This window comes from Vigna unguiculata, chromosome 3 (assembly GCF_037176805.1).
Source record: "Vigna unguiculata cultivar grain cowpea cultivar isolate G323 ecotype 2 chromosome 3, ASM3717680v1, whole genome shotgun sequence".
Lineage (NCBI taxonomy): Eukaryota > Viridiplantae > Streptophyta > Magnoliopsida > Fabales > Fabaceae > Vigna > Vigna unguiculata.
In genome coordinates this window covers 44,364,491-44,390,441 of record NC_140794.1, presented here as the reverse complement: position 1 = coordinate 44,390,441, position 25,951 = coordinate 44,364,491, and the positions used below count along the sequence as shown (strand labels likewise).

Below are 25,951 nucleotides of genomic sequence, written 5' to 3'. Positions count from 1 at the left end.
TGCACCAGTTTTTGGTTAAGATTCAATACCAAACCCCATTTTTCTCGAGTTCTTAAATGGGAACTACATTGTTTTACACCTCTGCATTTCTGTTATTTTCTGCCTTCTTTTATATCACCTCATACTGATAATTACAATATTTTCATATCATTCAACAATTTTATACAATATAATGTTTACGGCTTTATCTATTTAACTCTAATTATTTAACTGTAATTATATATTTGATATTTTTATTGTCATAAAAATATTTTTATAGTATTTTGTTGATAAATGAAGTAATTTTGATGATTTCTTAAAAGTTAGATTAAATAGTTAGAATTAGGTTAAACCTAAATATTTGATTATGTTACAAACAAGATATAAAAGAAACTATCCCTTAAGTGAAGCCGTGAAGGCATGTCAACTTTGCTTAAGTGAAATATGTTAGTCACTGAGAGGAGCTATCAAGACGAGGGTTTAATAATATGTTATATTTGAGTCTAATAAATTTTTTCGGAAGGAAAGATTTGGAGAGAGATTTAAATTAGGATGGTAATTTGGAGTGAGCCACAAACACGCAGAAAAAAATGCGGAATGTGATGTTGAACCCGTTGTCAAGTACAAGCCTGAGTGTGTTAAAAGTGTGGCGAGGTAAGTTGACCTGCTAGCATGTTAACAAAATTAAATATTCTTCTTTTTTTTAGTTATCACATAATTCATCATGCTATTTTTTGTAAGTTCTTATTATTATTATTATTATTATTGTTATGTATAATAATTATATATTAGATAATGATTTTAGGTTAATAAATTTGTATTTGTCTTATAAGGTGTATGTGATTATTGTACTTTAGCTATAATCTTCGTTGCTAATGTTTGTCTTTGATTAGTTAGACAAACTGAAATTATTTCGATAGGAAATGAATATAAATTATTATGAAAAAATTAAAAAAAGTTTTTATTTTACTCATCACAAAAAAAAAATATTTTGCTAATCACAAATGCTGGTCAGCCTGCGGTGTGAGCTAACCCGATCCACACTTTGCGGGCCAAAACGCTGGACGAGCCAAAACGGGCTAGACTGGCTCGCTTTGCCATCCCTAGTTTAAACTAATTTTTGGTGAACAAAATATATTCAGAAGTTTAAGAATGACAATTACTCCCAGTATTCACTACGAATCATACAAATTGAAAATTGTTTTTTTCTTTTTTAAATAAGGGGATTTAGAAGAATAATTTATTTATTTGAAGAATTTAAATTTATTTATATTCAAATAATTTTCTTGGATAAAATAATTAGAATGAAATTAAAATTTAAGAAAAATTGAAGAATATTTCAAAAGAAAAAAATTGAAGAGTTTCAATTATCCTAAAAATGATAAGTAATTAGAAATTCTGCTAATTTTCACTTTACTTATCTCACTTACGAAGGTCATGCCGAGTCAACTCAAGTTGAAGGCTCGGCTGAGTCAGCCAAGCTATAAGCTCAACTTATAGTCGAGAAAGGTCAGCAAGGGTTAAAGTTAAAGATGAGTTCATTAGGTCGAAGGTCGAGTTGATTCGGCATGGGTCAAAGGTTGAGCTAAGTTAGTCTAAATCAAATATTGAGACGAGCCTGCTCAAATCGAAGGTCACCAAATCTACCAGGGTCAAAGATTGAGCCAAGTTGGCTCGAGCTGAAGGTCAAGTCAAGTTGGCCGAACTGAAGGTCAAGTCAAGTTGGCCCGAACTAAAGGTCAAGACAAGTTTGTTTATGCCAAAGGTCGAGATGACTTCACTAGGCCAAAGGTTGGATTGAGCCAAAGGTCGAGATGAGTTGGCTCAGGTAAAAGGCCGAGACGAGTAATCTCGAGCCTAGGGTTGAGATGAGTCAATTTAGGCCGAAGGTTAAGACGAGTCAATCTTGACCAAAGGCTGAGATGAGTTCGTCAAATAGAAAGTCAGGACAAGCTATCGTGAGATAAGTCAGCCTGAGCCGAAAGTCAATGAGCCGTCCTAAACCTAGGATTTAGAAGAGTTGGTCGTGGTCGAAGGTTAAGATAAGTTGGTCTCGACCAAAGGTTAAGCTAATTTGGCAAGGTAAAGACTAGTTGGCTCGAACCAAGCGTCTAGACGAGTCAGCTCATGCCAAAGTAGAGTCGAGTTAATTCTGATCGAAAGTCGAGATGAATCAGTTCGGGTTGAAGTCAAAACAAATGTTGAGAATAGCTAGTTTGGGTCAATTTGGCCCAAATCTCATTTAACGTAAATTGAGAAAAAAATTACAATTTTAAAATAACAAAATTTTGAAGAACCTTAAAAAAAACATTAATTAAGACCAACTACAAAAGGTAATCAATATTGATATTTTTTTTAATTTTTAACAATTATTTTATATTTAAATAGTTTTTTGAATTTGGTAATAATTGAAATATTTTATCTAAACAAAAAACTAAAATTCAGTATATTTGAATTGTCTTATCCAATCAATACATTTAAAAAGTAAAACAATTTAAAAAATATCAATTCAAATTTAATGCATTTAAATATCTTAAAAATTGTAAAATTCTTCATTCAAACGTAAGATTAGGGCTGGGCATAATTTACTAAACTATACTAAACTATAGTTAATTGTACTATATTAAACTAAAATATACTAAACTATTCATAATAATAATTGAACTGTATTATAAAATAGTTCAGTTTTAAGAAACTAAACTTATGTTAAGTTAACTAAGTTAACTATTAAACTATAGTAAATTGAAAGAGCAAAATACCTCAAATAAAATATTGGTATTAGGATAAGAATTGGACTTATGTTTACGTCCTATTCTTTCTCTCTCATATTGAAATATTTGTTTTATTTTGTCTTAATTTTTTTTCTTTACTCTTTCTTTGAGAAAAATATAAAATATTTATAATTAATTTATTGAAAAAAATTATAAATTAATTCAAGATCTTATTTTATTTTGAATGAATTTTACTATGTAATGTTATTTTTATGTTATGATTTTACAGAAGTTATTTTTAAAAATTAAATTTTGTGACAGCTAACATTTTTATAATTTTTTATTTATATTCTTAAATATTGAACTTAGTATAATAAATATAAATATTGGTACTAACGTAATTTTTATTTTAAAATCTTATGTAATATTATTTTTTAGTTTTAAAATATTTATTATGTGTCGTCAACTTTTTTAAAGAGAATTTGTTTTAAAAAATTCTTAAAAAATATAAAAAATTGATTTGTTGCTTCACGAAATATATTTTAGAACTTCATAAAATTTCTAGAACATTTTTCACACAAATATTAATGAATACAAATGTTAAAAAAAATATTAATTTTGAGAATTTTCTAAAATAAATCCTTTTAAAAAATTTGACGCAACATAATAAACATTGTAAAACTAAAAAGTAATATTACATAAGATTTTAAAATATGAATAATAAGTTAATAACCGATATTTATATTTATTATATTAATTTTAATATTTTAATTACATTTTAAGTTACGGAAAACTTTAATATAAATAAAAAAAATTATAAAAATGTTAATTGAAGTATGATGCATATTTCAAGTATTATTTCCTAAGCACTTTCAAATTATATATTGCGTAGTACAATCATATGTAATTAGTGTAATTCGATTAAAAATAGTGTAATTAAGTTCAAAAATAGTGCAATTCAGTTCAAAATCAATGCAATCCAGTTCAAAAATAGTACAATTCAGTTCAAAAATGGTGAAGTTTATTCAAAATCAGTGCAATTCGATTCAAAAACGGTTCAAAAACAGTGTAGTTAAGTTAAAATTAGTGCAATTCAGTTCAAGAATAGTGCAATTTAGTTCTGACGTAGTGCAGTTCATAAAACAGTTCAGTTCAGTTTATATTATAGTGCAATGCAGTTTAGTACAGTGCAGTTCAGTCTAGTTTATTTTTAAGAATAACAGTTCAGTTCAGTTCATCTAAACTGTTTTTCAGTTCAGTGCAGTTCATGCGAACAATTTTCAGTTCAGTGTAGTTTTTGGTAGTGCAGTGCAGTGCAGTTTGGTTTATTTTGTCCAACCCTACGCAAGATTTATAAGCCGACTAATTTCCTATTCGGTAGGTTTGAATATAATGAGACTCGAACTCATGTAAACACTTGATTTTGAATTTATTAAATGCTTAATTTAATTACATTGTCATTTTCTATACTTCTTGTATTAATTTGAATACCTTTTACTTTATTAATTGGAGTTGAATTGACAGGGAAAAATGATTTCTAAACCTAGATGTTTGAAATAACACCTAATTGAAATTAGTGCTAGGAGTAGAGATTGATTTTAATTTAGCATATTTAAAAAATATTGATATAAAATGTTTGATTAATTAAAATTGTCAACTGATTGATATTACAATTTAAATAATCATAATTATTTATATAGTAACCAAGGTTATAATGGACCTGAAAATCTATTTTTCAATGAGAAATGGAACTCCAATTTTTGCTCTCAAAGATCCTACAATGAATGAATGCATTTAAAGTGTGATGTTGGAAAGGGAAAAGGAGAAGAATGAGATGTTAAAAGATAATGTATTAGTTTTTAGTTGAAGAAGAATTCACCAAAGGTGAGAGTTGATGAAATGGAATGTAGTATTTGAATAAGAATTCACCAAATATAATTACAATGGAAACCTAGTTACTTGAGAAATCAATGGTTTCAAATAAAAAAAATAATGCAATTTTTGTTGATTGCTATAAACAAGCTTGTAATCGAAGAAAATTTTTTTTTTGGAACTTGGCTATTTTCTGAAAATATTATGATAAGTTAGAAGTGAGTTTTTAAGTCTAATTCAACTCTACAAAATCAGTTTATAAAATAAGATTTGCATTTTATTTATATATTATGAAATTACCTTATTTTTTATTTATATATTATGAAATTATCTTATTTTTCTTTGATGTGAGACTTCTAAAATGTCCGACCATTTGTAATACACATCGATTCATTCAGACAATAATCAAATTAAGAACAAGCGATATGAAATCTTGTGTGACTAAAGACACTCGTTACTTTTATACAATGTTTCGTACCAGAAGGACACTCACTGTCACACTCAACAATTATTCGCTCAGCATAGGAATGTGAACCACTTTTAATAATTTATGTTAATAATATAAAGTGCATTGAAAAGGACGTGTTAGTGCGTTTCTAACATAACTTTATCAAATTCCTAGATAAAAAGATCATATTTTTAAAATCTTATGTTTTTCAAGGATAAAATAAAAGTTATATTTCTTTTAAGTGAACGAAAAATTTTCTTGCATCAAAATTTTGTTCAGACAAAGAGAGTGTTTATAGCATTATTCTTCCCAGAAAGATATACAGGAAAAGATGAGAGGATGATGGATCCGTTTTCTAAAATATTGCATTTGAGAAATAAAGCAGGAGCTTTCAGACAAGGGGATGGACCAAATAGGTATAATAATTATGAGAGAGTTGATTTGAGAACTGTGCCACACAAAATTGTGGGAACTGCTATGGATACTATCACAGCAATGGTTTGCTGAAATGCTGTAAAGGCCGTTCCTTCTGGTGATCACCACTTATGCTTAATACGATAAGGGTTAAGTATTTTTTTTAGTTTCTATGTCTAGATACAGAAATTGAATCTTGTTATGATTTAAAATTTTGATATATTTTGGTTTCAAAATTTAAAAAATAAGGGAATATGAGTCATTTTAATCCAATAATGTCAATGTTTATTTACATGTTAAATAGTATTTCAGATTAACATTTAAGTTAGAATATTTCAAATGATATAAAAAACTCAAATATAAATCTGAAACATCGCTTGATATGTCAAACAAATTTAAAGCAATTTGATTAGAAAAATTATATCCATTCACTTTTAAAATTTGAGAAACAAATTATATCAAAGTCTCGAACATGAACAAAATCTAATTTTATGTTAAAGTTTAGAGACTAGACATATTTAATCCTTTCGATAATAAATGTTTACCTTATATTTAGGGTTAAATATGTTTTTGGTCGTTCAATTTTTAGTGAAAATTAAAGTTAGTCCCTCCTCGAAACTTTGACCCAATTTAGTCCCCCAACTTCAGAATTGCGTGAATTTAGTTCTTTCAAACAAATTTTATTAAGTTTATTTAACGTTTCAAACACATTTCATGATAGCATTTGAGATGTTTACACCGTTTGACACATTTTTGTTTCAATATTAACTAAGAAACTATCATGAAACGGATTTGAAACGTCAACTAAACTTAAAAAAATCTGGTTAAAAGAATTAAATCTACGCAATTTTGAAGTTAAGGGACTAAATTGGACCAAAGTTTCGAGGAGAGACTAATTTTAATTTTCACCGAAAGTTGAAGGACAAAAAAACATAATTAACCCTTATATTTAAAGTAAATATCTTATATCCTGTTTGGTATTGCCAAAATAGTGTGGAAGAGAAAGGAAGAAGAGAGAAGACATAACAGTTCAATGCTTTGGTATGTGAAAGAATATACTTCAGAATTTTTATTTTCAAAACTCCCCCTGAACTTCAACTTCTTTTTAAATATTTGAGTCACATAGCTCATCTCAGATGTCTGCATGTGGAAGTGACTAACTTTTAAATAAAGTGCAAGCGAATATGTTGCAACAACTGATCAATAAAGAATTTCATGGTAATTTAAATACATCTCTTTGGATACTTTGGTAACTGTTGCTGCTCCAAGCACACAATGAGCTAATTTTGGCAGCTATCATCTGTTGCATCATGATTTCAATAGGAATCATTGTTCTGGTCACTACAATTCTGAAAGAAGCTCTTAAGCTAAATATTGGTATATACAAGCATTGCTATCTCAGAAACCTATTTTATTCCAGGTGCAACCTGGACAACCAAAGGACTAGTGACTTGTGACCTCCCATTTCTCCATGACAAGAACCCAAATTTATATCCTTTTGAGGGAGCAGTTATTTTGAACTTCACAGTGAAATTCATTTTCTGCCCAATTCTTGTAAAAATTAACCGGTTAGGTATAACACTGACTCTAACACCAGGTGGAGAAGACACTACAGCTTTATAAACACTTGTTGCTTTCCCAACATTAGTCACAATTCTAGTAACAGAAAAGTTATCTTTAAGATTGGGAACTGAAATAGATGGGTAGTTGAGGTCAGATGCTGTGTTGAATGCCCTATCACAGGTGCTGTTGTCTCTTGTAACTTGATGGAGTGACCTCTGATCATAACCAATTGAACACAGGAATGCAACATAATCTCCAGGCTCTGAGTCGTAGATGAGACCAGGATCAAGAACTCTAGAAGGGTTTACAAACCCTGATCCGTAGTCAAATGCATTAGCCCTTCTTTGCTCTGGATCTGCAGTGATGGGTCTGTGGTGCTTATCCAATATTGTAGCTGCATAAAGAGTTCATGATTAGTCTCTCCAGTGGAACCAGAGAAGCCAGTGCACTGTAAGAAAGTTAACACTATCATGAGAAATGTTAGCATACTCTTTTAATATATTATTTCCAATATCCCCCTTATTATTGGATGAAATTCATGGAACTCCTATTAAAAAATGTGAGTTTCACCCTTGTTTAATGGCTTTCATTCAACGCAATTTGTAATGTAAGAGTATGTTAGAAAAGGTGTATTAGACACTATATTACAATAATTATCCAAAACATTAGAAATCATTTTAAGTAAACTTCAAAGCTTTTGAAAACCTTTTAAATTGGTTCTTAAATGTTAATAAATCAATATAGGGACTAAACTGATGAATATTTAATACTTGAGTGAAGGGTTACCAATACAGTTTTTATTTAATTCAGAGACTATTTAGGAGAAAATGTAATACAAATGAATGATTTAATCGAACTTTACCTACTCTACAGTTTTGTTTCAATTGGTCTGACTAAGAAGACTCTAAACATAGTTATATATAGGCCTCTGGAAAATGATATTAATGAGTGTATTACCAGTTGTCATGATGGCAGATTTGATAGCAGATGGAGACCATGAAGGATGGACAGCTTTGACTAAGGTTGCGATTCCTGTTACATGAGGACATGCCATGGAAGTTCCGGAGAGAATGTTGAACATGTTTCCAGCTGCTGGAGACCAAGCTGCAAGGATATTTAGACCTGGAGCTGTCACATCAGGCTGTGTAACAACAGAAACACAATCAGAATGAAAAAAAAAAAGAGAGTAGCAGAGAGTATTATGAAGAAGCCAAATCCAGAATACAGAATTCATTTGCAAGTAATTAGAATGTCACCTTCAGAATTTCAGGGTTTAAAGCATTGGGACCTTTAGAGGAAAAAGCTGCTACACTTGGGGCAGGACGAGCTCCTAGAACAGTCTTTGCACCAAATATCCTTGACACAGGCTTACTGTTCAGTATATCACAGGATGAAATCTTAAACTTTGGAGAATGGCAGTAGAATAGTACTTTACAGAAAGTCAATCTTTTTCATTCTTAATACAAAACAAACCGTGTAGTTTTGAGGTAGGATAGAATCTGTCCTCCTGTTTTCTTTCCAACAATAGCTGAAGGGATCACAAATGGGATGGCAACATCTTGATCTCTATCATCAATAAGTATCATGCCAACTCCACCAGCATCTTTCACTATCTTGCTCTTTTGCACCTTTGACTCGGTTGAACTATCTGCATGTCTACACACCAGAACCTTGCCTTTGCTCTTTGTTTTATTCAGAGAACTTTCCAAACAGTAACTACAGAGGCCAATAAAAGAAGGAAAACATAACTTAAGAGTCACATTTTTGCATTGATTCGTAGGTAGTTCTCACTTTTAAGTACCTTGCTTCACCTGGATTGATAAGAAGTGAAGTATCCTCCATTGGCTGCAGAAGCAGAAATTATTCTTGTGGAGGCATTCATTTCAAAGAGACTGAGACTTTCACCCTGTTTCAATTATGGAAAGCTAATCAGCCAGTAATATACCAAAATGCTACCTTTAAAGAAAATCAAACCGTAAATAATTTTTCATTAAAATTATGGTATGGTGGAAGCACATTGGTAACACTTTTCTACATACCTGGTGTTTGGAAATGCACTGGGATGGAATAAATCAAGTCAAATTAACTTTTGATGAAAAATTACAAGTTGTAGCTTCTTTCAGAGGAGATGGGCAACTAGACACGCTATAAGAAATTTACTTTTAATTCCTTAATCATTATTCTAAGGTTACTAACTTCTCAGTGTTTTCCTTAAGTTTTAACTCTAAGAATTTTCAAAAAAATCATATATTTTTAATCTCAAGAGACTGGCTAAAAATCTAGTGTTTTTTGTTGATGTAAAAGTATGTTTTTTTTTTTCTTGCAACTGGCAAGAATGTATTTAATCCAACAGTGAACAAGTTTGATTTACCATGATTTTGGCACCATTTCCCAATATGATATCAGAAGTGAAATCCCTATCAGTTGAGCTGGCAGCAACAGTGAGAATCCATGGAGCAAGGTTTGTGGCAGAAGCAGCAGTCCCTTCATTTCCAGCTGATGCAACAACCAGCACCCCACGACTAGCCGCATGGAATGACCCCACAGAAATGGCATCACTGAAATAGTCTCCTTGAGGTGATTCAGCACCCAGTGAAAGAGACAAAATGTGAACCCCATCTCTTATGGCATCATCAAAGGCAGCTAGCAAGTCCACATCATAACAACCAGAATCCCAACATGTCTTGTACACAGCAATTCTCGCCATTGGTGCACCTCCTCTTGCTCCTCCACCTCCCAGTCCCTTGTAGTTCATGTTTGCCACATACCTCCCTGCTGCTATGGACGCTGTATGGCTCCCATGACCAGTGCTATCCCTTGCAGATCTGAACCACATTTTCGCATCTGACTCTTCCTCAGCTTCATATCCAATCCTGTAGTATCTGGCTCCTATCACTTTCCTATGGAAGATCACAAAACCAAATTCAGAATAATTTCCTTCAAGTGAAAATGAAAAGATAGGGTTCAGCCACAAACCTGTTGCAAGATGAGGCATTAAATGCTTCCCCTGATTGGCATTTGCCCTTCCAGCCTGGTGGCACTGCAGGCATGTCGGTGTCGCTGAAGCTAGGGGACTCAGGCCAAATTCCTGAGTGAATAGTGAATAGTGAATAGTGAATGTGAATATGACCCATTATCAATCTCATTCATTATCAAAATCCAAGTCCTTTATTGCATATTTGGAATAATAACTAGTTTTGTTCAGTAAATGTGAAAAGACTAACAGGAGATGATGAATAAAACATATCTATCTAGGTTCTATTTTAGCTTCTTTACAGAAAGTGCTTTAATTAACTTAAAGAGTTCACTGAAGAATTTGACTGCAACAGCAAAGCCATTGTGTAATTTCCAATGTTATTAATTATACTTTCCTTATGCCTGCTACTGCTAAAAGAAGGGGAATAAAGGAACTGATACTCTGCCACTCTAAAGTAATAAATGGAGATTCTTGTGAACAGAAGAATATATGCAATTATGCTTCATAATCAATGATGATATTTTCTTGGTAAGGCTGCTAACCTGTATCTATGAAACCAATGATGATATTTTCTTGGTTTCTGATGGAGTAACCAAGAGTCTCCATGGTTTGGTCATCCAGAAGTCCCATGAAATCCCATGAATGAGTTGTGTGCAGCTTTCTTTTAGAATTGGGAAAAACAGAAACCACTCCTGGCATTTCTGGTCAAATTTGAACACACAAGTAACAGAGCCATTACAACTAGCAACAGGGGTTAAGTTGGACAATTTGAAAATTATGAAGTTGAGAAAAAGAAAAGAAAATGCAACAGAAAACTTCCTCTGACATACTTGAAATTTGGGAAGCCTGTTCATCACTGAGCTTAGCTGCAAAGCCTCTGAAAGCATGTTTGTAGCTATAAACATGAGAGGCTTGGGCTTGTTCGATGCTGTCAAAACATTACAATGAGGAAAAAAAAAACGAGAAAACCATTTACTTAAAACAAGAGGGGTGATAAAGAAAACGCAACTAAATGAAAGACTTGCAGAAAATTTGCCAAAAAATGAAAAAGGTGTTCTTAGCTCTGACCTTCCACTATGAACAGCAGCAAGCATTTGATGATTTTCCCTAAGAACGTCATCTGGGTGTTCCCCACTTTTGCTTCCCATGTACACTACATAAACCTGCCATCCAATCCACATTCCACGGTTCACTTAAGAATCCATAAATCCACTGATCACCATAACCAAAAATGCTACACAAAATCACCACTGTTAGAATTTACCTTGGTAGAGAAGCAAAAGCTAACTTTCGCAACAAGCACAGCCAGAAACAGAAAAAACAAAGCACTGCTTGTGGCATAACCAGAAGAAGACATTGTTAAAGTCTCAACCTTTGGTTACTAAAAGCAAAGCAGTGTATATATATAAGCATATAGTGACAGCAAGAAGAAGCATATAGGACATTAACCAATTAAAGATTCTGAGAATGACAAAAGGGTGATGATAATAATAAAAATAAAAGAAAGGCTTGGTGGAAAGAAAAGAAGGTGAGGAAGAATCATGGTTGAGGTGTGTGTGACATGTGGTAATGTTTAACGAGGTTTGTTTTATATAACAACAAAAAGAGGGTAATGCAATGAGGAAACATGGAGTAATAGTAGTGGGAATTAGTGGGTAAAGGGTTTTTAAGATGATGAGTATGAGAGAGAGAGAGAGAAAAGACAAGGAGAGAAAAAGACTAATGCTCCTGTAACAATGGCAAGCAATCACAAAGCATATTCCAGTTTTTGGTGTCTACTCAAATGTCAATATGACCCTCTTATTCCGGAGACTGTTAAAAGCAATGTAATTCACACTCAAGCTTACAAGGACCATGTGTTCGTTCACTATTTTTATTACACCAAAACCAGAAAAAAAATAGTATCTTATCTAATCTAATCTAATTAATAGATGGTGATGCTGTGAAATCTGTCATTTGCAGAGTGTTCTATCATAAATAATTGAGGTGGTATATATCCCAAATCCCAATGAATGCCCAATTTCAGATTCTTAGATATACTTTTTAAAATTAAAACAAAAAAGATTCTTAAATAATATTACTATAAACACTTTCTCATGTATCATGCACCAAAATGATGGATGCAGTTGGAAAATTTTCACATCACACTCACCCAACTGTTGAAAGCAGAAGAGACAAATACGCCATTCATTGATACCCAACAAAAAAAGCGTTCATGAACACAAATAATGCCTTCACGCCAATGACAGCCAAACACCAACCAAAACGGTAACTCTTCATTTGCATCAATTACAGGTCAAAATATAAACATAAAAAATTAAGCTCAAAGTCCACAATCTAAATTTTCTCAATTTCGTGTTTCCTTTTGTAAATTAGATCTTTTCACATATTTTCGAAAATTAACTTAGGAAAAAAATGTTAAAAAAAAGAGTGTGATTAACTTTATCTTTTTAATGTCGCTCTTGTGACCCAGTGTGATGCAGAGGAACTTTAGCGTTACCTGCATCATTGTAATGGAAAATTTCAGAGGCTAAAGTCAACATTCTGAAAGATGTATGCTATGCTCTCTCACTTATCTTCACCTAATGATAAAAAATGATTAGTTCAGTGACAGATGCATCATCAATTACCATCATTAGCATCAATTTCCCTCATTACCAGAAAACACAATAATTACTTTCATCAGGGAAACAATAAAAAATTTCTGGAATCTTAAATCACATCATTGCATATTATATTCCCAAAGCTCATGTTTTTATCCAAAGTCTAAACTTCTGTGGCCCACAGGTATTCAAAAGAATTTAACTTTCCCAGGGGTTACAAACTTACTGTTCTTGTTTACCCTCATAATAACCATGTAATTGTGCATACTTATATAAGTACAAAATTTTATCTTGATCTTAATCTTACCATTATGAATGGTAAAGAATCAATTATTTTCTCTCTTAGGATATTATTAGGACAACCTTAACTCTGTTCTTTTTTATGAACAACCTTATCATGTGCAAGCCAGCTAGCCAGTACTCATAGATTTTGCCAATTCAATTTTATCCCACAGATGATCATTGAACACTGGTTATCATGAAAAATGATGGTGTGTTATGATTCTCCAATCATGTGATATCTCTTTCTCCAAACTAAATATATATTTGTACAAATTATCAAGTGCATATATTTGTTATTAGGGTCTTTTTTTTTTCTTCAACAGTTCTATTTGATCTGACTTAGATTATTCAGACTCCCCCATGTGCATCTAAATATATTGAGGGACCAAATAACACTTGTAATTCTAAATTATATATAATTCATGACTAATGTAAAACTAAAAAAAAAAAGAGATTTAATTATGTCACTCATATGTGTGATGATCAAATATTAATGGACATCACGTGTAAACAAGATCTATCTATTCATTAACTTTTGTTTTATGTATTTGTTTTTCTTCTGGCAAATGAAATCTTACACCATGATAGAAAGTGTTGACCATTATGGAAATTGCACCGAAACCCTATCCTTACATTTGCTACATTATTAATTGATTCTATTTTGTGTTTTTCTTTTTCTACTTTTCTTTTCCCTGCTTTGTTTCTTGCATCCCATTAATCATATGCATAACTTTTTGGTTTAGTATGATTTTTCTTTAGCACATGATGAAGGCACAGCTTAAAGAGAAAGCATAAAAGGTAGTGAGGTCTTAGAGTTGGATGTATATGATGAGAAAAGGAGAAGGATCATTTGTATGATAACATAGATCTACATCTTATCATGATAAAGTGACTCAATAATATAATAACTTGGTCAGATAAATGCATCAGAGTACAGAATCTTGTACATAAAAAAATATAGATTAAAAGTTATTGGTATTTTGTTATACATAAAAAATTATACTGTGAATTAGAGTATAATTTTAAATAGTGGAAAGTAACTAAAAACTTAGTTAATTAATGTATAAATAGAGACTGATTTAAAATGATAGTAAATAATTAAAAATTTAATTAATGATAAAGATTAATTTAAACTCTAATTAACTTTTTATTCATAATATTTCAATATTAGTAAACTTTAGTTATAATGTAATATCTAATGTAACATCCCATTTAATAGCCTTTTACTACTAAACAAAATATCATATCATGATAACCCAAAGCAGATAGTAAGAGAGGAGGTTTAACTATGAGTATAATACCAATACAGTCATCCAAAGAAATTTAACTATACCCAACTAGTTATATTACAACTAATACTAGTAAAAAGGGTTTTACAAAACGCCAAAATTCAACAGAACAAAAGGTAGCAACTACTAATATATGACTGCGACCACAGATCAACTCCTATCACGGAGAGGAGTATCTTCGCCTGCACTGGTGTCTGCTCACACCAAAAGGCGATCATAGCAAAAGAAAAGGAAAAATACAGAGGAAACAAACATATGCAAGAAAGGGTAAGCTAACTTAATTGAGAGAAATCATGCATTTTGATAATAAGCATAAATCAGAACTCATCACATCCATCATAACTAATTAGGCTCTCATGATATAGTATAATACCTACAACTCTAGACTCAATATCCGGATGATGTAAGGGACATTGGAGCTCTCAGTGGCTTACACTTGTAACGGTTCCCAAACTTTTCAGAGTATGGACACATGGGGCTATCACCCGACCGCTCACAGGGTAAGTTCCCTTCGCGTCTAAGACTTGATCAAGTCTAGAGACTAGGACCTCCTGCTACTCCTCACGACATAATCCATTATGCTCTATCTGAGCGTGAATGATTATTGGAGTTTCAGGATACCAACCAATTTAGGAGTCCTCATGTTCTTACATACAATAACTTACCCTCTAGAATTTCCCTTGAATTCTAGTGCTACCACACCTTCCGAAAATCTGTTTTCATTCAATTCTACTATAGATTCTACTAATCACAGGAATTCAAGCATAGTACATCAGACATCACAATATTTTATTCATGGTAACTTTCAATAATCTAAAACAGAGGAAAAACCAAAATTCTGCAGAAGGACTCGCTCAAGCTAGAGGATTTCGCCTGGGAGGGAAGGTCATCCTTGCTTAGGCGGGTCACTCTCGCCTGAGCGAGACTCAAACAATGGGCAACTCTAAAACTGGGCGAGTTCTCGCTCAGGCTAGACTATTTCGCCTAGACGAGAGTGTCTCTCTCGCTCAGGCGAGACCTTGCGTAGTTCCAGGGGGTAAATTCCTGGCGTTTTCGCTCAGGCGAGAGCTACTCGCCTAGGCAAAAATACCAGGGTCCCAATCTGTTTCAACATGCAGCAGCACCAGATTCTTGCACAAATCACTCATACATTCAATCATATCGATCAAACATTCATTCAGCCCTAAATCATGAACTTTCAAACCATTATAAAGTCTTCTATGCAAAAATTTGAGAAAATTGGCTAGTTCCCTTACCTTATGAAATCCCCAAGAAGCAAAGCGTTTTCAACCAAGGAATCCCTCAATCACACAACCTAGGAAGCTGGAAAGTATAAATTTAGAGTGAGAATAGGACTTCATTTTGGACTTTAAAGAAGGAGATGATCCATTGTTCGAATTTGCGGAGAAAAGAGAAAGACTTGAAGTGAACTTACAAGAATGGGAGGGGAGAACAACTTGAGTGAGAAATTCAGTTCCAGATCCAGTGTTGCTGGCTACAACAAGAAGAGAGGGTGGATTAGAATGAGAATTTGCAATAAATTGGTTAGAGAGGATTGGAAAATTTTGAAGGTGGATGCAGAGAGTGAGCATTTAGGAGAGCATAGCTTCTGTGTGTAGTCAGTGGAGAGAAGAGAAAAGGAAATAAAAAGGGTTTTACATTCTCCCCAACAACAAAAATTTTAGACCCGAAAATTGAGACTTACTTGAGAATAGGTGTGGATATGACTTTCTTGCGTCTTCTTCTAATTCCCAAGTAGAATCACCCATTCTCTTGTTCTAGAAGACTTGGACTAGACTGATGGACTTCCCTCTGAGTTGTCTTGTCTGGGTACTACTAATACCAACAGGTTGAACCTCCACCATGAGATCTTCTCTAATTTGCAAGTCTTCCACCTCAAGCACATCAGAGGGGTCCGCCACATACTTCCGTAGTTGTGAAACATGAAACACAGAGTGGAGGTTGGCCAACGGAGGAGGCAGGGTGATCTCATTCTCATAAGCCACTACTCCAATTCTCTTCAAAATCTGATATGGACCAATAAACTTAGGAGATAACTTTCTTGAACGAATAGCCCTTCCTACACCAGTAGTTGGGGTAATCCTCAAGAAAACATGGTCTCCAGGTTCAAACTCCTAAGGTCTTCTCCTCCGATCAGCATAGAATTTTTGTCTACTCTGAGATGCCTTCTGTAAGACCCGTGGCATTTAATTAATTAAATAAATAATTAATTAATAAATACGGGAGGGGTAATAATTATGACATTAAATTATGGTTGGTATGACGTGGAAAAGTGCTAGTTCATGTGGTTGAGAGCACTTTGATTGTGCGAAAGGACTTGGGTTCAAGTCCTATGTATGCTAACTTTTGATGTTATGGTTTTGTTATTTAAATTTATGAAAACATGTTCTTCTATATTATGATAATTAAATTGTGATTTCTAGCATGAAATAGGAATTGGCATGATGGTTTGATATTGATTTGGCAATTGCATGGTTATGGGTTCAAGGTTTGGAGAGCTCACATTAATTTTTATATTTTTGGGCATTTTTGGGTCTGATTTGAATATGAAAGGGTTGGGAAGAAGCCCTAGTGGTAAGGCAGCCGAGAGGTGGCTGGAAAGGAGCCATAATGGTGTGGTAAATGATAATAAACTCCATTCAATAAGTAAATTTCGTTTTTAAAGTATTAGCATAGTTTTAGGGCACCTTTAAAAGGTTCTAGAGAGGTAGAAAGAAGGGTTTTGCAATCTGAAAATCTGACTTACATAGAGAGCACGGAAATTCTGGAAGCTTGTGAGGTTTGGGAGAGATTGAGAGGCTGAAAAGAGAGGAACCAAGGAGGGCTAGTGGGCAAAGGAGAACTATTCAAGTTTCAAGGGTTAAAGCCTAAGAGGAGAACCAGGTTAGGGGAGCTGAACCTGCTTCTTTGCATGTTATAATTTATTCTGTATGCAAGTATGAAACATTGGATGTGTATTTTGGTAAATTTAATGAGTTTTCACGTTTCTAGAAAATTTCCAGAAACCGCCTGTCGAGCTGCTCATAGCCGCCAGGCGGCACATGTCATTTTACTACATTTTCTGGGTTCCGTGAGGAACTGCCTGGCGGTGAATCCCTATACCGCCAGGTGCTACAAACCTGTAACCCAGTTTCTGGGTTCTAAGATACACTGCCTGGCGGTCATGCACACCCGCTAGGCGACGCGGGTAGAATTGGCTCGATTTTGAGGTTTAGTGTGATCTGGAGTGATTTTGATTGGATGGAAATCAAGGGTTAGTGATTTAGAGATGAAATAGAGTCATAATCGATTGAAAACCAGTACAAGTGATAGGTGAATTTCAATGGAATAGTGATCAAGTGTTTAGGGTTGAACAATTGGGGTTTTGATGTCGTGAGTGTGCTGATGATTGAAATGCTTGGGAAAGTTCCTAAGGAATGTGTGTGTGGACTGCGAGGAATATAATATATAGGAGAGATTGCGCGAGTAGGGATGGAGATTAATCTGGAATGAGAAACAGGGAAAAGTTGTGGCTGCGCAGGTGTGGAGATTCTGGTAATTTACCAGAAGGCTGATGCACCGCCTGGCGGCACGGGGCTTGCCGCCAGGCGCCAGCGTAGTGTTGGCGTTTATACCTGGTTGCAGGGGGGGTAATTCTGTTGTGGAGGTTTTGATGGGCAATGTATTGTGGAAAACATAATTGGGATTGGTAGTGGATAGTCAGAGAAGGAGGGATGGATTGGGAGGTGCGTTCAGGTGAGTACATTTAATGTAATTTTTATTGAGGCTTAGTAATGATATATCAGAAATTGACGATTGGATCAAGAAAGAGTATGACCAGGTGGAAAATCAGTTCAGGGGATAAAGATGGCATTTAAAATAGATTGGGAATGATTGCTATGTATATTGTTTTGATATTGGGAATTCCACACTTTGACAGGCTAAAGTATGGTGTAATACGAATCTGGATTTGGGATAATCACGAGTGTGACTCTGTTGTTGAGGCAATGGTGACATTAAGAAATAGGCACTGGGAGCACTTTGGTATTATGCATCAACGAATGGGGTTACTTAAGCAAACAAATTTTGAAGAACTTATATAGTTGAATCTAAATGGAAGTTCAAACTATGAGTAATAAGTTAACCAATAAAGGGTGAAGGTAATAGAATTAAGAGAAAATTTTGTAGGGAGGTACGATAATTAACTCATAGCGTGATCTGGTCGGGTGGACTGTATAATAGTACCATTTAGGTCTCTGATGCAGCGCTTGGCGACGTAGCAGCACCCGCCAGGCGATAGCAAGGGGGCAATGGGGTTCTAGCGCAGGTGGCGCCTGGCGGAAGGAAAGGTCCCGCCAGGCGGTAGCGGCGAAAACAGTGAACCACTGGAGCACGTCCGCCTGGCGGTGGGGACTGCCCCGCCGGGCGGTGACTGCTGGGTTTGAGGGTTTTGAGGCGTTTGGCGCCTGGCGGTACGTGTCCCCCGCCAGGCGGTCTGGAAGCTGTGGCGCCTAGCGGTACGTGTCCCCCGCTAGGCGATTTAGTTGCTGTAAGTCCTAGTTGTTGGACTTTGTAGGGTGTTCTACAAGACTTCTGGTGGTGCTTTAAAGGTGAGATTGTTGGAGTTCCTTGAGTTGTGGCTCGGAACGTATCTCTTGAGTTGTGGCTCGGGATAGGGGTTAAGCACGTGGTATTCCTTGAGTTGTGGCTCGGAATAGCATCTCTTGAGTTGTGGCTCGGGATGGCGGATGAACACGAGAAACCCTTGAGTTGTGGCTCGGGTTGGCGAGTGTTGCCGGTATGAGTGTGCTGGTTGTGGCCAGTACGGATGGGTCCAGATAGATTGCCCTCCTTAGTTGTTGGCTGACGAGTTTGGTAGTCTTGGGACGATACGGGCTTTGTTCGTATATGGGAACTCTACCTGGCGTTGCGGTGTATGATCCGTAGCATGTTTTCCCGCACGTGCACTATCGGTTGTGGCCGATAGGTATGGCAGCAAGTCACCTTGAAGAAATCATCAGACGAGGTAGAACACGAATAAACGTATTGGGAATCGGATTATGGAAATAAAAATATAGGGCAATATGGAAAGTTAAGTTAAGTGCTGTTATGTGTATGTATACTGATTTATATATATATATATATATATATATATATATATATATATATATATATATATATATATATATATATATATGTTCATAGCTTTGTATATATATGTGATTTTTCTGCTAAGCTCACCCTATCTGCGTGTGCGTGGCGATGATCGTGTACGCGGTACACGGGAGCAGATGTTGGTGATGCAGGTGGCTCTGGTGCAGCCTAGTCGCGGAGAGGGGATTGACTTGGGGAACTTTTACTTGTATTACTTTGTTTTGGAAACATTTGTAAACCCGGATGGGTGACTTAATAACATTGTGGTTTTAATTATGTAATGGACGTTCTAAAATTTATCTGCTCATTTAATAAAGTTTTAAATTTTCCTGCGTTTTGGGAAAATGAAGTAGTATTAATCGCGCTGTTTTATTTATTCCATTTAATTATTTATAAATCCGTAATATCTTGACGGGATGTTACACCTTCATCCTTTCCTGTATTAGCTTGACCTTTTCAGTGGTCTGCCTCAGCAACTCGGGTCCCACTACCACTGACTCTCCATCTTGGTACCAGCACAAAGGAGTCTTGCACCTTCTGCCATAGAGAGCTTCGTACGGTGCCATGCCAATACTTGCATGGAAACTGTTATTGTAGGTAAACTCTACCAGAGGCAGGATCTCATCCCAAGCACCCAAATGATCAAGTATGCACGTCTGCAGGAGATCTTCTAGAGACAGGATTGTCCTCTTGGATTGCCCATCTGTCTGGGGGTGATAAGCTGAGCTCATAGCCAACTTGCTGCCTAAGGCGCTCTGCAAAGTCTGCCAGAAACGAGATGTGAATCGTGGGTCCCTATCTGAGACTATACTCGACGACATTCCATGCAACCTCACGATCTCACTGATATACAACTGAGCTAGCTTTAACATGGACATCCTCAAATTTACTACTAGGAAGTGGGCGCTCTTGGTTAAGCGATCCACTATAACCCAGATAGCATCATGGTTTCTCACAGTCCGTGGCAAGTGGGTAACAAGATCCATAGCAATGCTATCCCACTTCCATTCTGGTATCTCCAATTGTTGCAACATCCCACCAGCTCTTTGATGCTCTGCTTTGGCCTTTTGACAGGTCAAGCATGATGATACAAATCGCGCAACGTCTTGTTTCATGCTCGACCACCAGAAAGATTCCCTCAGATCCTGATACATTTTAGTCATGTCAGGATGCATGCTAAAACGACTTTTGTGCCCTTCTTCGAGAATCATACTTTTCACTTCTGTGTCTTCAGGTATGCAAACTCTGCCCCTGAATCTCAATACTCCATCACCACTTATTACGAAATCCTTGGCTTTCTCGGTGCCAAGCAATTCCACCGTTTTCTGCAACTTGGGATCCGACAATTGTCTTTCCTTTATCAAACCAAGGAAATCATTAGACACCACTAGGTGGCTACATCTAATGACACCCTCTCCCAACACCACCTGTAACCGCAAATCCCTGAACTGTTCCACCAAGTCTAACTCCTTGACCATCATGTAAGATGCATGAACTGTTTTCCTGCTCAAGGCGTCTGCTACAACATTTGCCTTCCCTGGATGGTACAATAACTCGAAATCAAAGTCTTTTAAGAACTCCATCCACCGCCTCTGCCTCATATTTAATTCTTTCTGATCAAACAAGTATTTCAAGCTTTTATGGTCACTAAAAACCTGGAACTGTGCACCATATAAATAATGCCTTCAGATTTTTAGAGCAAACACTACTGCTGCAAGCTCCAAGTCGTGCGTGGGATAGTTCCTCTCATGATTCTTCAACTGCCTCGAAGCATATGCAACCACTCTCCTATCTTGCATCAGGACACATACCAAACCCTGGTGGGAGGCATCATAATAAACCTCAAAGGGTTTGTCGGTATCAGGGATTACTAGCACGAGGGCACTAGTCAGCTTCTGCTTTAGCTCTTGAAAGCTCTCTTCATAACAGTCGGTCCAAGCAAAAGGCTGATCCTTGCGAGTCAATTGAGTCAAGGGTGCTACAATCTTGGAGAACCCCTCAATAAATCTCCTGTAGTAGCCTGCCAACCCCACAAAGCTCTGAATCTCAGTTGCTGACTTAGGTCGCTCCCATTTCAACACAGCTTCCACTTTGGATGGATCCACAGATATGCCCTGAGCTGAAATCATGTGTCCTAAGAATTGGACTGTGGTCATCCAAAACTCGCACTTCAATAGTTTCGCATACAGTTGCTTTTCTCGCAGGATGCTCAAAACTGTCCTTAGGTGCTCTGTGTGCTCTTCATGAGTGCGGGAGTAGATTAAGATGCCATCGATGAAAACCACAACAAATTTGTCTAGAAACGGTCTGAAGATTCTGTTCATATAGTCCATGAATGAGGCAGGGGCGTTAGTCACACCAAAAGGCATCACTAGATACTCGTAATGCCCATATCTGGACCTGAAAGCGGTCTTTTGCACATCATCAGACTTGACTCGAATCTGATGGTATCCTGATCTCATATCTATCTTAGAAAACACCACAGTTCTGTGCAACTAATCCATTAAGTCGTCTATCCTTGGCAATGGATATTTGTTCTTAATGGTTAACTTGTTTAGTTGCCTGTAGTCTATGGAGAGTCTGGAACTACCGTCTTTCTTCTTGACCAACAACACTAGCGCTCCCCAAGGTGACACACTTGGTCTGATGAATTGTTTCTCTAGAAGTTCTTCGATCTGTTTCTTCAATTCCACCAATTCAGCAGGAGCCATTCTGTAAGGTGCTATTGATACTGGTCCTGCTCCCGGAACCATATCAATGGAGAACTCTATCTCCCTAGAAGGGGGTAATCCAGACACATCCTCTGGAAACACATTAGAGAAGTCTTTTACTACAGGTATCTCAAAAGTTTCGTCTCCCTTCTCAATAGACAGATGAGTCAGAATCAAGAAACAATGAGACCCTTCCTTGATCGCCTTATCCACCTGCTGTGAGGACACCAACTGATCCTCATCTCCCAAGCTAGGGAATGACACCACTTTCTCATTACAATCAATGAGAATACGATTGGCAGATAGCCAATCCATTCCCAAGATTACATCCAACCCTTCCAGGGGTAAACAGATAAGGTTTACCCTGTACTTGCATCCTTCCACCTCGATCAAACACCTAGCACACACTATCGAGGTTCTGATCATCCCAGAAGCAGGCATGGACACCACCAGATCATACTGTAGTTCCCTCACCATAAGACTCAACTCTACCACTACCGATTCTGACACAAAGGAGTGTGTCGCTCCAGAATCATATACGACATGCAAATTCCTACTAGCAATCACACAAGACCCGATGATGAGGTTACCTACTCCAGTCGCTTCTGCACCCGTCATAGCGTACACTCTACCAACTGCCTGAGGTCTTGCACTTCCCTTGGTTTGTTGTGGCTGAGACTATGTCGGAGGCCTCAGCGCTACACCCCTACCATTGGGGCAGTCTTTGAAGAAGTGGCCCTCCTGGCCGCACTTGTGACATGTCTATCTGCCCCCAAGCTGAGGGCAAGAACTCCTCATGTGGGGCCCTCCACAATGATGACACTATGGCCTGTGAGACTGATGCTGATGAGACTGGGGTGAGAATCTCCTGGACCCCTGAGGCTGAGGTCTAGAGTATGGTTTCCTCCTATCATTTTGTCTGCTCGTGGACCCAAATGGTCCTCCCACCTTCTGTTGAGGCCGCTGCTGAGCCTCAACTTCAGCCTTTAACTTCTCCATGACTCTGGCTTTCTCTACCAAAGCAGGGAACTCCGTGATAGAAAGTGGGGCCACCATAAGTTTAAGATCGCCCCTCAGGGTATGAAATCTTCCTAAGTGTGTGAACTTCTCCGCATATTCCGAGACCGACATGCTTCCTTGCATCAGCTACAAGAACTCAACCTCTTTTGCATATCTCACACTATCGGGGAAATATTCAGCATAAAACTTCTTCTTGAATAGATCCCAAGTAACCGTTTCCCTGCTGTCTTCCAACATCATCTTCATGCTGGACCACTAGTGCACGACCTCCCCAGCAAGAAGATACTCTGTGTAGGCCAGTCTGTTCTCCGCAGGGCATCTCTTCGCATCATAGATCCGTTCCATATCCCGCATCCACTGATCTGCTCCATCCGGGCTAGTCTTGCCATCAAAACGGGATGGGTGATGCTGTAGAAAATCTTCCAAACTCCACTCTTGCACTCGGGGTGGTGGAGCTTGGGAAGAACCGGCTACTGAACGATTTTCTCCTATCTGGCGTAAGGCTTCTAAATGCCTCTGTTGAGTTGTCTCTACTGCTAGCCTAGTAGACTCCATCTGTTGCAAGGCTAGGTTGTGTTGATTCACCATGGTAGCACTCTGTTGCTGCATGGCTACAATCATCGCTTCGATTGCTCCCACCAGATGAGGATTATCTGGGTTTGGAACAGGAGGAGGAGGGGGTCTAGGTGCCATGGCTCTGACCACATAAAGAGAGAATCCTCAGTCTGACTAGCAGATATTACAACCATACTAAGGGCATTATGGAGAACACGCAACAGAAACTAAGCAGGCTCACACCCACAGATTCTAAAGGAACTTGACTCTAATACCAAAATGTAACATCCCATTTAATAGCCTTTTACTACTAAAAAAAATATCATATCATCATAACCCAAAGCAGATAGTAAGAGAGGAGGTTTAACTATGAGTATAATACCAATACAGTCATCCAAAGGAATTTAACTATACCTAACTAGTTATATTACAACTAATACTAGTAAAAAGGGTTTTACAAAACGCCAAAATTCAACAGAACAAAAGGTAGCAACTACTACTATATGACTGCAACCACAGATCAACTCCTATCACGGAGAGGAGTATCTTCGCCTGCACTGGTGTCTGCTCACACCAAAAGGCGATCATAGCAAAAGAAAAGGAAAAATACAGAGGAAACAAACATATGCAAGAAAGGGTAAGCTAACTTAATTGAGAGAAATCATGCATTTTGATAATAAGCATAAATCAGAACTCATCACATCCATCATAACTAATTAGGCTCTCATGATACAGTATAATACCCACAACTCTAGACTCAATATCCGGATGATGTAAGGGACATTGGAGCTCTTGGTGGCTTGCACCTGTAACGGTTCCCAAACTTTGCAGAGTATGGACACATGGGGTTATCACCCGACCGCTCACAGGGTAAGTCCCCTTTGCGTCTAAGACTTGATCAAGTCTAGAGACTAGGACCTCCTGCTACTCCTCACGACATAATCCATTATGCTCTATCTGAGCGTGAATGATTATTGGAGTTTCAGGATACCAACCAATTTAGGAGTCCTCATGTTCTTACATACAATAACTTACCCTCTAGAATTTCCCTTGAATTCTAGTGCTACCACACCTTCCGAAAATCTGTTTTCATTCAATTCTACTATAGATTCTACTAATCACAGGAATTCAAGCATAGTACATCAGACATCACAATATTTTATTCATGGTAACTTTCAATAATCTAAAACAGAGGAAAAACCAAAATTTTGCAGAAGGACTCGCTCTCAAGCTAGAGGATTTCGCTTGGGCGGGAGGGTCATCCTCGCTTAGGCGGGTCACTCTCGCCTGAACGAGACTCAAACAATGGGCAACTCTAAAACTGGGCGAGTTCTCGCTCAGGCTAGACTGTTTCGCCTAGACGAGAGCGTCTCTCTCGCTCAGACGAGACCTCGCGTAGTTCTAGGGGGTAAATTCCTAACGTTTTCACTCAGGCGAGAGCTACTCGCCTAGGCGAAAATACCAGGGTCCCAATCTGTTTCAACATGCAGCAGCACCAAATTCTTGCACAAATCACTCATACATTCAATCATACCGATCAAACATTCATTCAGCCCTAAATCATGAACTTTCAAACCATTATAAAGTCTTCTATGCAAAAATTTGAGAAAATTGGCTAGCTTCCCTTACCTTATGAAATCCCCAAGAAGCAAAGCGTTTTCAACCAAGGAATCCCTCAATCACACAACCTAGGAAGCTGGAAAGTATAAATTTAGAGTGAGAATAGGACTTCTTTTAGGACTTTAAAGAAGGAGATGATCCATCGTTCGAATTTGCGGAGAAAAGAGAAAGACTTGAAGTGAACTTACAAGAATGGAAGGGGAGAACAACTTGAGTGAGAAATTCAGTTCCAGATTCAGTGTTGCTGGCTGCAACAAGAAGAGAGGGTGGATCAGAATGAGAATTTACAGTAAATTGGTTGGAGAGGGTTGGAAAATTCTGAAGGTAGATGCAGAGAGTGAGCATTTAGGAGAGCATAGCTTCTGTGTGTAGTCAGTGGACTGAAGAGAAAAGGAAATAAAAGGGATTTATATCTAACGTAGATAATATGATAACTAATTATTTTAGTCTCCAGTTGATTTTGATGTAGTGTATATTTTTGTACTGTGTATCATCATGACGAATGAAAAATTACTTAATACGTATGTTATCATGTTAATTATTTTAATTCTTTACTCGTTCTTTGAATTATATTGTTTATCTTTCATTGTTTTACATAAGCATGACCTTTAAAATCTTTTAATTCTAATACTTTTATTTTATGATATTTAGATCTAAATTTTATTTGTGTTTATTTACTTCTTTGGAATCATTTTATCTAATTTAATCATCTACTTTTACACCATTTACAATTCTTCAAGTTATTTTCGTACA

General features: G+C 36.6%; 1 protein-coding gene across 1 annotated transcript; it reads right to left on the bottom strand.

Moving 5' to 3' along the window:
- Positions 1-6,609: 6,609 nt before the first annotated feature.
- Positions 6,610-11,633, bottom strand: LOC114179007 (subtilisin-like serine-protease S). Its single transcript, XM_028065188.2, has 11 exons — positions 11,229-11,633; positions 11,033-11,127; positions 10,795-10,892; positions 10,507-10,665; positions 9,964-10,075; positions 9,359-9,887; positions 8,799-8,893; positions 8,461-8,703; positions 8,244-8,358; positions 7,945-8,128; positions 6,610-7,381 (listed from the first exon to the last, which is right to left on the bottom strand). The coding sequence occupies exons 1-11, from the start codon at positions 11,319-11,321 to the stop codon at positions 6,831-6,833; spliced, it is 2,274 nt and encodes a 757-aa protein (XP_027920989.1). The 5' UTR covers positions 11,322-11,633; the 3' UTR covers positions 6,610-6,830.
- Positions 11,634-25,951: the final 14,318 nt, after the last annotated feature.

What these genes read in the sequence shown, in the direction of transcription:
- LOC114179007 (XM_028065188.2), bottom strand. Translation starts at nt 11,321, where the DNA reads ATGTCTTCTTCTGGTTATGCCACAAGCAGTGCTTTGTTTTTTCTGTTT. An exon ending in GCTTTTGCTTCTCTACCAAG is followed by an intron (nt 11,128 to 11,228) that starts GTAAATTCTAAC and finishes ATTGGATGGCAG; the next exon opens with GTTTATGTAGTGTACATGGG. An exon ending in CATTGGTTTCATAGATACAG is followed by an intron (nt 10,076 to 10,506) that starts GTTAGCAGCCTT and finishes CTATTCACTCAG; the next exon opens with GAATTTGGCCTGAGTCCCCT.